This window comes from Volvox carteri (assembly GCF_000143455.1).
Source record: "Volvox carteri f. nagariensis unplaced genomic scaffold VOLCAscaffold_47, whole genome shotgun sequence".
NCBI lineage: Eukaryota > Viridiplantae > Chlorophyta > Chlorophyceae > Chlamydomonadales > Volvocaceae > Volvox > Volvox carteri.
Genome location: NW_003307590.1, coordinates 697591 through 710222, shown reverse-complemented (window position 1 = coordinate 710222; position 12632 = coordinate 697591). Strand labels below are relative to the sequence as shown.

At 54.2% G+C, this 12632-nt stretch overlaps 1 protein-coding gene across 1 annotated transcript; it reads right to left on the bottom strand.

Annotated features, from left to right (window-relative positions):
• Positions 1-581: 581 nt before the first annotated feature.
• VOLCADRAFT_95860 (uncharacterized protein) lies at positions 582-12364 on the bottom strand (the record flags this gene model as incomplete). Its single annotated transcript, XM_002954903.1, has 19 exons — positions 582-655; positions 1319-1391; positions 1808-1960; positions 2255-2356; positions 2531-2709; positions 3537-3720; positions 4365-4416; positions 4999-5090; positions 5434-5664; positions 6088-6165; positions 7151-7240; positions 7789-7892; positions 8306-8432; positions 8923-9084; positions 9402-9624; positions 9930-10035; positions 10320-10470; positions 10938-11156; positions 12044-12364. The coding sequence occupies 19 exons, from the start codon at positions 12362-12364 to the stop codon at positions 582-584; spliced, it is 2721 nt and encodes a 906-aa protein (XP_002954949.1).
• Positions 12365-12632: the final 268 nt, after the last annotated feature.

Below are 12632 nucleotides of genomic sequence, written 5' to 3'. Positions count from 1 at the left end.
CTCCTACTGCTGCCGCACACAGAACCTTCCGTAAAACGTCCACATTAGCCTCTCAACACTGCACATTAAGCTGTCGGCAATCGACATGATTTACCCCGTGCTGCTAGCCAAACGTTTGCGATGTCACTGCGTACTCTGCAGGAGAGTTCACCCAATCCTCGGCGCTGGCAAACACGTCCAGGCAGACGTGTGGCGGTGAAGCTGTGGTAGGCTGTGATACAATGAGAACGTTGCTACATTGCGTATTTATTACAATGCCATTAGACACGGAAGCGTCACATGCAGCATCGCATACCCCCAGTCCACTGCAGGTTATGGACCCTGTGTTGGTCGGGCTAATTACGACGCATGCGATGGTACAGCACGGTGCGGTACGATCTGGGCATGTACGTCCTCTATAATCTGGCGATAACCTGGCAATGCAGCGACCGACCCGCAACACCGACTGAACTGAACCACCGAATTACGAACCCTTAGGGCTAACGGCCCCAACCTGCCTGGGTAGTCAATGTGGCCCTCAACTTATGAGGATCGATCGATAAGTTTACTGTGGGGAGAAGCGGCACTGGCCCTAACGGGCCCTACGCGACTGTAAATTCTGCTAGCAAGTAGTAGTCCTCAACGGCACATGACAGCAGCCAGGTACCCTTGGCGACTGGGTGCATGTGAGGTGTGAGGAAGTCGGGTGGGCGGCAGGGAGGGTGGAGCTGTTGCCAGGGTTTTGGTACACGAGGGAGGTTCAACAAAACTGCGCATTGCGCGTGCGGGATGACATCTTCACCGTCGTGCAGGCGGTCGTCGATCACAGTGGGGTGGGGTACTGTGGTTGGGTCGACACATCACCCGTCAACAGATATGCGTGTAAGTACGTATGTATGTATGTGTATGTTACGCCTTCTGGAGTTGCGTTCTTCTCCAAAGGTGTAACACGGAGGGCCCATACAAGCCAGGGGCTGAGATAACAGAAGGACCGTAGCAGATGGTTTGGGATGCAGTGGTCTTGGATGTCATTAGCGCCATGGTGGCGGCGCACAAGTTCATAGACTAGCAAAGGCCCCACAACGGGAGGCACTGCAGTCGGGCGCTACCTCTATAGCAAAACCTACCTCTCGTAGCTTGCTTGACATCAACCTCAGCACAAACAGGATATCCGCCGTACACCCCTCGTACAGATTTCCCCGTCCCAACTCTCGCCTCCCCCAGCCGCACTCAGCCCTTCCTTTTCTTGTCCTCATCACCAAGACATGCGACGACACGATACGACGCGACATGACATGACATGACATGACAGGTTGATACGCACGCAGGAAACACACACCTGCAAGCATGTCTGCAACTCGCGCGACGGATGGCATCAGTGACGCCAGTGTACTGAAGCCCGCCATGTCTACCTGCAGGCACGCATAGAACACATACATCCACGGGATGGTTTGCCGTACTGCCGTACACACCAAATAAGTCATCGGCTGTCCCTCCCAAATAAATGACGCAGTGTTTTGTGGTGCCGCACGTCTGTATGTTTGTATACCTGGACGGTGGCCGGAAGAGTCATCTATCAGTGAAAACAGCGCAATGATGACGGGCAAGGTGAGAGGTGGGACCGGGGGAACGGGCAGCCGGGCCTCCTGTGCGAGGAGGAAGCAAACGTAGCTGCACGGTGATGGAGTGCACACTTGACCCTCTGGAAGCAACACCCGTCCCCCCCGTGCCGACACGTAGGCGCACAATGCAGTCCCACGAGGAGGGGTGTTTCCTCCAGAGGGGCACAGCGTGCATGTCGTACTCCATTAACATCGGCGACACCCACCTTGGTGGCCTGGCCCATAAAGTACGGCGCATGGAAATCGCTCTCACTGCCGTACGTGACGAGCAGCCATCGTACAGTACTGCCGGTTGGGATGTTCAGCCCCGGCAGGTTGCAGTAAAGGAAGCCATTGATGGCGTGTTTCAGGTTGCCCTCCTGTATTTATACATGGAAATACATACACGCGAAGGGAAGCATGGCCAGAATTGTGTGACTCTGGATTATCAGAGACAGCATCAGAATTCAGCTGCAGCCGAACTGCCGGCAGCGATGGAGCGACAAAAGCCATGAAACGCACCTAGACAAACGACCCCCTTCCATTATTGGGTAAACTGCCCACCTAAACAATAAGGCTCCATCCCTAGGTGAGTAAATTCCTGAAGAACGCTTAATTTTTGGAGTGGAGAGCACAAACCCCCCGAAAACAAAACAAAGGCGCACAAGGCTCACATGGTACGTAGCGATGAGTGCCTCATTGTTGATCGCTGTTTCATTGACTCCAGCAATCTGCTTATTCATATCCCAATAGGGACTCATCTCCTCATCCATCATCTGGGTCGTACATCGTACGGCCGAGGGAGAGATAGTGGGGGGCGACTCAATAACACGATTGAACACAGACGAGCGTGTATGAGCACGTAGCGTGTGCATGCATATTTTGAACGGCGGCTATGCATACGACATGCGTATCGATGAATGTATGAACGTATGTATGTCTCTCCCCACCTGCCAATGCAGCGGTATCATGAGATCCACCCCGGCAGGCACTACTGCCCCTGGCTGCAGCTTGCTCGGCTGTAGCACACCGGGAGCCGCTACCACCAGAGCGCCCACGAGACCTGCAGAGGGCGCTGAAACGACGTCCACCGTACTCGTATAGCCGTACACCGTCGTACTGAAGTCAGCTGTGCTCGGTCGGCAGAGTCGGAAATCGGGCCACATGGCATGAATGCGTGCACGGAAGTAGTGAGCGAAGAGGCGAAGGGCGGAATGGGGCATTATGCAGGTCATGAGGTTGGGATATAGAGTGGAATGGAGTCGCCATGGGATGTCCTAATTAGGCGCTCGGGGGCCTCCTGGGACTTAGGGGACCCGGTGGGGTATCCTGTAGGGCTTATCACGGAACCTGGATCCGCCAAATTTTACTTTTCTGAAGTCGTGATATAACAGCCGGGTCGCGGCAGTTGAGCCTGTTTGGAAATGTTTGTGTGTATCCCGCAAGGCTGAATTTCTTATTGCTATTACACTACACCAGACGTAAACCTCGTTTGCGTTGAGGGGGGCGTCGTACGGAAGGATTTCTTCTCTATACTTTATTGTCCTCCCAGCACGGCCCTGGCACTCGACCGATCCCGGCATAACCCCCCAAGACGTTTTCGTAACCCTCCACAACCCCTGAAAGATACAAAACAACCTCAAAGTAGTGCACTTGCGAAGACTTTGAACTCGCGCTCGGAGGCTGTGAGTTGGCTCAGAGGAGCCTTCCGGTCCCACGGCTGTATGTGTATGATTGCATGTATACACCCATCCTTGATTCATACCGTGTATATGCACACGTGTTCGTGTCTTTATGTATGTGTGTGCGTATTATGATGTATGCTTTTAAAGGCCCGTGCGTATTGTCACGCCTGAGAACGGATGGACTTCTGGCATAGCACCACGTGTGCACACGTGATGCTGTTCCATGCCATGCTTTATCATGCCGTACCATGTCGTACTTACCCTCACGCACCTGTTCCAGGTCCTGCGCTGGCCGGGATCATCCAGCGATACACACAGGTTTCCCCCGCCGCCACCTTGGGGCACATGTCCTCCCCTAGCAGCTCCCCCAGCCCCCCTCCCATTTGGATATTCACTGGGTAGTCCGGGAGGTCCGTCAGGTTGTTGCGCAAGTGGATCTCGAGGATATCGCCCACCTGTGCGTATTCGCGTGCACGTATGTGGATTCACAGTCTTCCGCTAAGCGCTTCGAAAACGGAGACAGTAAGTACTGGGGAGCAGCGTTATTTTTTTGCGGAATATATTCCGAATTCAGAATAAAAAGTTGTTCGTGGTCCTGAAAGTTACAGATTCGGAATAATATTAATCCCGCGACTAAAAACCTATTTCTCAGTTGGGAAAATTAACCGGCGAAACATGGAAAAAAACTGCTGGGGAGCCCGGGGACTTTGTTTTGCTTTCTGTGGCTGCGGTCTTCTTACTGCCACTTCTGCCCTGATCGTCCTCTCAGGAAAGAAGGCAGCAGAACGAAAAGTCCCAAAGGAGGAATATGTGTGTGTGTGTACGTAAGCACGTGCGCCTTCCACTTTCTTTTGTATGCATACGCGCATCGTGTGTGTTACCGTAGAACCATGCAGGTGCGTGTAATCCACAGAGCGGAGCTGTGTACAGAAAACAAGTTAGAAGCTTGCTTATGTGCACGAGTACATGGCAAAAGCTGTTGAAGGGGAAACAACCGGTCAGGCTTCGAAGGAGAATGGTAATGAATGCACGCACATAATAGTACCCCAGTAACTAGCACAATCACGTGCCTCGACGATGATGGTGGGTCCCATTGTACCGTAATACGGGGCCGCCGTGTTGCGACAGTGAAGCTTGCGTCCGAATACGCCCTGTACGGCGAACGGTATACGTCAGGAGGATGAAGCAGTGAATCAATATTAGGTCGCAGGCCAACGCGAGCGACATATGCATATATACCCTATAGGCAGGTGGCTGGAAGAAGTTACGGCCTGGCGTCTGCTCCCGGAGGCTCCCAACATCAAACCAAGGAGATTCTCCCCCGCCTTCCACCCATTCCACCCCAGCCTCTCCGTCGTCCCTCCCTGCCCCACTCTACCTCCTTGCATACCCAACTTCACGAGGCCTCGTCCAAAAGTAATGTAATGCCGTACCTGTATACTGCCTTGCGGTAACGGGATCCAATAGTGTACGGCTGCTTGACCAGAAACTTGTGCGAATAAGATTCGGTGTCTGAGTCCACGAGTTTTTTGCTGCACCTGTCATAAACGTAAACGGCGTTTTGAAGTTAACCACTTCGCATGTTTTCACTTGAACTAATGCTGAACACATTCTCATGTATACAGCACAACGAAGTGTAACAATATTCCATGGGCATATTCTTGTGAATCTGGCTGACCCCCTCGATTCCCTTATACACACACATAATTGCAGTTAATGTCCACTGCACGCACTTGTAGCCGCTCGGCGCGTAGTCCCACTCCACAGCCTCAGCCTGGATGTAGTACTTGCGGGTGACGCCAGAGGGCCGTGTGGTGTTAACGAGCTGAGGGTTGGGCAACACGACGTACTTGGCGCGCATGCCGGACATTGAGTGGTGCGCCACTCGGCACTCCATTTCGAAATTGCCTGCAGGCCCATCCAATAACGACGTAGTAGCAGCAGTAGCAGCAGTAGCAGCGGTAGCAGCAGTAGCAGCAGTAGCAGCAGTAGCAGCAGTAGCAGCAGTAGCAGCTATTGCATACGCTAATTAGCCGCGAGTAGCAGTAGCAAGCACAGGTCTATTGGGTGTAGCCGGCAGCAGCGGGCCAGCAGGACCTGCATGCAGCTGTTGCACGCGCGCTAATAAGCCACGCAACCGCCGGCACCCTATTATTTCCTGTACCCACCCCACCCGACCCCACCCCACCCCACCCCATCCCGCCCCATCCTATCCCGGCAGCAGCAGCAGCACCACCACCACCACCTGGCGAGGTCATGATAACGTCCGCAGTGATCATGCTACCCGGGCTCATCTGAACGCTGTCCAAGTGCTGCTCTTCATAATCGAAGCGAGGACCGCCCATGTTCGGCGTGTGCATGTCCCTGAGACTTCCTAGCGCCATCGCGTACATGCGGACCTGGGAAAGGGACGACTTGAGGATGCATAAAGAGTGAGAGTTGAAGGGATTCAACGGATGAGAGAGATAAGCGGGGGCCAGAAAAGGTGAAAATGCATGGCAGATTTATGGGGGAAGGAGAAAGGGAGGGAGGGGAGGGAAGCAACATAAGGCAAGGTGTGCGGCTCTATCGACGACTTAACTATGTTGTGTATGAGTATGAGTGATGGAACGCGAAATCCCCGAGGCCAATCAACCCGGCAAAGAAAAGACGGAGGTTAGCAGTTCCGAAAGTAAAAGCGAAAGGAGGTTACATGCGAGTATGTGATGGCATAGCGGGATTGCGCCGGGCGGGAGGGCGGGAGGGCGGGAGGGCGGGAGGGCGGGAGTCAAACCCTTCAAAAGACCTACACATATAGAAATAATGGAGAACACAATCCTCACCTTATCGCCCTGGACGAATGTCAGCTTCGGCATGCTGCAAAACAAAAAGCCGTTGATGCTGTGCTTCAGCATGTGCTTCTGGTGGGGATTGGAACACGTTGAAACGGGGGTCGTATGGCGCCATGGATTGGCCATCGGAAAGGTGCTTGATGTTCCGCCACAAGGGAGCCCGAAACGCCGCTGCTGCTCCCTGTGCTTGGTTAGGCAACATACAACCTTTTTAATCCCCACTCCCACACCCCGGACTTTGCCGGCTCGCATCAATCCTCCCCTCCTCCGCCTCCGTGAATCCCTTGGTAACTAGGTACATCCATATATCCATACATACATACATACAGAGAATTTCCCCTTATTGCACACTTGCTTTCTTGTTTGTAGCGATATGCCCTGTAAGCAATCACGTCATGTCTGCTGCATCAGCAGGTCATTTTGGGAGCTGAGAGTCTAAAGGTCCCAACTTCACGTCATCTATCACATTATATGCCACACGGCACTGCACGGCACCATACGGCACTGCACGGCACCGCACGGCACTACACGGTACCATACGGCATTACACGGCACTGCACGGCACTGCACGGCACCATACGGCATTACACGGCACTGCACGGCACTGCACGGCACTGCACGGCACTGCACGGCACTGCACGGCACTGCACGGCACTGCACGGCACTGCACGGCACTGCACGGCACTGCACGGCACTGCACGGCACTGCACGGCACTGCACGGCACTGCACGGCACTGCACGGCACTGCACGGCACTGCACGGCACTGCACGGCACTGCACGGCACTGCACGGCACTGCACGGCACTGCACGGCACTGCACGGCACTGCACGGCACTGCACGGCACTGCACGGCACTGCACGGCACTGCACGGCACTGCACGGCACTGCACGGCACTGCACGGCACTGCACGGCACTGCACGGCACTGCACGGCACTGCACGGCACCATACGGTACCATACGGAATCGTACTCTCTTGTACACACGTACATAGTCAAGGCTTCAGTCGTGTGATGCGACAACCGTACGGCACTGTACAACCAATGTATACCGTACCTGAAACCCCGGATCCGATCTCAGCTCGTCCACAGTGTCCGCATCTGCTGCAAGTGCGCCGCCGTCACCCAGTCGCGTGCGCAGGTTATCCTGTTTGTTTTCGTGAAGTACAATCATGCATTCCATGTATCGTACATATATTGTGTCGTTTAGTACGTAAACTGAAGGAAACGGCCAAAAGGATGTATCTCCATACATACGTACGGTGAGCCAGAGGCTTCTGGTGCTTCCGTCTGACCGCAAAACGGCTGTGTGTGCACGCAATAGCACCATCACGACGGTGGCCACGACTACACAGGGGCGCATGTGGCTTGGTGGATTACCCCTATCTAACGTACGGCAGTGTAAGGTGATACGGCACGGAACTCCCTCCCACCGTACATATTTTGCCATTGTATGCCAATTCATCCTCAAGCCTTTGCACGCCGTGGCGCCCACCTAACCACCTACCTACCTACCTACCTACCTAATTAATTAATTAATTAATTAGTTAATTAATTAATTAATTAATTAATTAATTAGTTAATTAATTAATTAATTAATTAATTAGTTAATTAATTAATTAATTAATGAGTTAATTGATTCATTAATGAATTAATGAGTTAATTAATTAATTAATGAATTAGCTAACTGCCCACCATAAAGTTGGATGATGCAATTTCGTCTGTGACGCTGAAAAAGGTGATGACCTCGCGATCCACGTCGATAGGCCGCGGGTCGGAGACGGAGTTGAAGGCCTTGGCTGCATTAATGAGAGGTGCTTAGGGTTTGGAATGCGCTGATGTGTTTTTGTGTGGACATGCGAAACTCGAGTGACCTGGCAGTGCAATGGCAGTGACCCGAATGTGCGAATGCGAAAATAATTCAGGGGTGGAGGCTGGCGCCACTACGTACTGTCCAAGAAACAAACCCACGTGTCAGTTCTCAGCAGCTTCTTAGAAGTATCGCTGCTGGTTGCCGTACCGTACGAAAGTATGGAACCAATGCAAACCAAGACAGGAGGAGCAGGGTCCTTCAACCCGAATCGGACCCGAAAGCTTTTTTGAGAATTTGTGTTTTGCACAAAAGGATCGGTCCAGTCCGGGCAGAGCAAGGCAAGGGAGGCAAGGCAACCCGTTTCCTGACTCCGCCCTTCGCCCGTCCCTACCTACCTACCTGGACTCGTCACGATGATGGCGCCCACCAAGCCCGCGTACGTCTCGGCGGTCTCGTTCAAATGGCTGTGGTACATCCACACCACGGAGGACGGATCCCGGGGACCTGGGCCGGAGCGGGGGGGTACCTGGGGTGCGAAGTGGGGGGGGAGGGAAAGTGGGAGTTTGAAAAACTGTCAGGCTAGAGATACACATATAGATAAGTTGAGGCGCCGTTGATCCGCTAGATACATATATAGATCTTAACAACAGACGTCCGGAAGGGAGAGTGGAGCTGGAGGAGTACGTGGGGGTCGGCTGGAAGGGAAGGCTGGCTGAGGGGTGTGGATTTGCCTGGTAGGGCTGTGGTGCCGTAGCCCTAACTTTGCTTAAGGGTTTAGCCGAGTAGTTTGTGCAGGAAAGGAACTGTAACCCATTTCAAACGCCTTTCGGCAATGACTGTCTCCCGGATAGGGGGATGCAGTACGGAAACGGCCGAGGTAACCCGAGCAGATGTTTAGCTTCCCGCTAGACTAGCGCACCACAAAGTTGGCGGCTAGGTGGCCATCTGCATGGCACGACGCCACTAGGCAACAGACATGCATACATACACACACACGCGGCACAAAGGGTCACCACCTGCCATAAGTACGTGTACGCCTGGTTCGGTTGTACGGCATCGTCCAGCTTCTGATTTGCTGCCGTACCGTCTCTGTACATGGCTCCCTCGTTGGCCTTGCTGTAGCGTAAACCATGCGGGTGCATGGAGATGTTGATGGAGGCGCGGTTGAGCAATACGACCTGCCGTACAGTACGGCGGCGGCGGAGGAGGAGGATTACAGAATAAAATTAAAACTGATGTCAGACATAGCTCAGGTAAACCGCAGCGTAAGGGAACGGGACGGGTCGGGAGGAGAGGAGAGGAAGCATGAGAGGTTGGGATCCTCCACATGTATCCCGGGCCACACACCCCAACTCCCATACCATTACCCTTACTTCTCCACATCAAGATATGTGGGAGATGGCTGAATGTCCATCTCGTAACTCCACTATTTCTTTAAATAATTATAACCTTATAATTCCCACCAGGTTCCATGCTTAGGCCTAATATCTCACACCTTGATCGTGTCGCCCACCGAAGCTCTTAGGATGGGTCCCACAAAGCCCAAATACGAATCATCCAACGGGCGTATTTTCTTCACAGTAAAGGTGTCATCCGTGTACTCCATGTATAACGTTTTTATGAGCTTGGGTCCCAGTCGAGTCTTCACGCCAGCCGCCAACGGGCCTTCCACAAAGTTGGAGGCGTCCATATCGCCCATGGAGGACTTCGGCGTGTGCCTGCACCCAGTGGGACGTGTGGCGTAGGTAAGTGCGCGCGTATGTATGTCCGTGTATGCCGGCGGTGCGCGTGCGTGTGTATATATGCGTGCAAGTATTCTACTTTACCAACCCGGTCAGTGCCACCTACCCACCTCCCACTGCTAGTGCAAGTTGTGCACCCACCCAGGGACAAGCGCACGTGCGCAGAACCCGCATTTCCACCATCACCTATACGTCTTTTTTTGCATTCTCAACATACCCACATCCTCGACAGACCACCCACCTTAACTCCCACCCACCCACCCACCCACCCACCCACCCACCCGCACATCTCCAGGCTGTCCGCCCCCGTGTAGCTCCACTCCGCCTCCTCAGCGGCCACGTAGTAAACCCGCTCGGTGCCCCCGGCAGGAAACGGGGCTGGATCGCCTGTACGGATGGAGTACGGCAGTACGGCATACAGTCAGAGATGATTATCTATAAGCGGGTGAATGAGGAAACTATAGGCGTACGTCCTCTCCTCCGCCCAACCAACCTCACCACAGGCAACCATTGACCGCATCAGTCACAAATGTCACCTTTCGTGTACGGCACCCATCCTGTAACGGTATCCACTTACAGCAGTCACTCTGTACGGTAGTCACTCTGTACGGCGCTCACCCTGCGCGGTACCCACCCTGTACGGCACTCACACGACACTGCACGACACTCACCCTGCACGGTATACAAGGTGACCATCCCGCCGTCCATGTGGAGGTCGACGTGGCAATGAAGCATCCAGATTCCTGGCTCGTCCAGTTTCATATCCGCCGAATACGTCGCTCCAGGGATACCGGTGAACTCGTCCATGTGGTGGCCGTTGACCTGCCAGCGGACAACCGTAACCGTTACGCCAGTTGGTTAGGTAACGGCATACATGACCGCCAGGGGTGAGAAGAGCGCGATGGAGGAGTGTCCGGGAAACGGAATGGCGCGGAGGGAAGCGGGAGTTGTTGCGAGACAGGGAAGAAGATGAACAGACGCGTGCGCGTTCGGCAGCTCGAGGGAAACTCTGTAGGCAGGATATCTCCTATACCTTGACGCGTGTACGGCACATCCATCGCTTGAAACTATCAAGGTTTGAAGCGGTTGCGTCACCCGTTACCCAGAGGGGATGATATCCCCTGAAGGGGAACGAAGAAGGTTCCCCTAAAGGAGATGTAACGAGCCCATACAAACCAGAAGCCCAAGAGCCTTGAAGCTACAAAGTGGATCGGAAGTCTCCCACCCTGTAACAAATCAATTCAATTCAATTCAGGTCAGGAACATAGCACGGATCGAAACTTGCTCACCTCAACAGTGTGTCCATGCCAGTGGTAGTTGTGGAGGCTGTCATTCGAACCCACACTCGCCAGGTGCCACCTCACTCGCTCGCCCACAGCCAATGTAAGGTGGTCGCGGGGCATGTTGCACCATACGTATCCATTTACAGCCATGTTGGTGTACGGCACACCGGACGTCAGCGCTGGGCTGTTGTACGGCAGCATGGCGCTGGATCCCTCGTTGACGACCTGGAAATGTGCGGTGTGTGGGCGTGGGGTGGGGGATTGGGTGTGGGTGTGTGTGGGGGGGGGGAAAGGAGCCGCCGCGCGCTTTCAGCTGCCAGAAGACACATGGGTGTTTAAAAGATATACGAAATACCATGCGAAGTATTTATTATGCCTAACTAGGAAAGACGCAAAGTCTCATGCAGTCTTCCTTTTATGTGCGCGGGTAAGTAAATATCTGGGTTGTGTGCATGGGCGTGTATGTATTAGGAAAGCTGCGCCGTTGCGAAGGGTAGGGCCTTTGGGGGTTTTTGCTTATTGCTTACTCGCTTGATTTGCAAAGGAGATAAAGACCGCTAACGGCAATGCTCTCCACCTCTGCCCCTTCCCCCGGTCTTCTGAGGAGAAGGCCCTTCTCCTTCTGCTTGTTCCGGCCTAGCTAGCTACTGCTGCATGACACGGCCCCGGCTATAAGGGGCCCGAGCCAACCGTGTGCCCATACGCGCACATGACACATTATCGCGAGTTGCATACCAACGAATGTGGCAATCCTAGGCAATTGGAGCCATCGACTGCCAAATGCAGGCACCCCCCACAGCTACACAGCCTCCCGAGCCCCCGAGCCCCCACACCTCACCAGCTCACCGTACTACCCCCCCACAGCACAACCCTCAGTACCCAACATCAACTTGCGAGCTGACCAGGAACTAAGTTGACGCGCCGTTGATCCGCTAGATTTGGTTGGATGCCGGTGGTGAGTTGCCAAACTCAAAGAGTACATTCTGAAGTCGGATGGGGTGAATGGATTAGTGTGCCCATCTAGCAGGGGAGAGCAGGGAACTGCCTCGGGAAGGAGGCCACTGGTGAAGCTTAACCACCCTGTAACAACATCAACAACATCAACAGCCCACCTGGAAAAGCACCACCAGCTCTCTATCCACATCGCTAGGCCGCCCGTCCTCCTCCATCGCCACACCCGGGCCCGTCACAATGATAGGGCCCACCAGACCCGCATTGTCGTGCAGTTTCGGATCCACGCTACTGCCGTACAGCCACAGCCGCGAGGAGATCGTGGCGTTGGGCCCGACAGGCCCCGCCTCCGACGGCACACCCCAGAGGTATGTGATGGTGGAGCCGGGGGTCACGGGCTGGTACGGGTTAATGGCTGTAGCGGATGTACGGCAGTTGCTAGTGGTGTTGTCCCAGGGTAAGAGGCCGCCGTTGGGCACCATATTGACGGCGATGCCGCTTGGGAGGTTGTTCTTGAATACGACACGAACCACATCCCCGACGGCGGCCCGAATGAGGGGCCCCAGGTTGCCGAGGTGCTGCCACTCCGCAGGCTACTTCTCCCCTGGACCAGCCCAGGAAGGGACAGGTGGTGGAGGTCAGTTGTTTTAAGGTGGTTGCAAGACGTCTTGTGGTGTCGAGCTCTCTTAGCCTTTCTCTCTTGGAGGTTTTTTTGTTGGCCTGTTAGGTATATCAGGAGCCCTCCCCTGC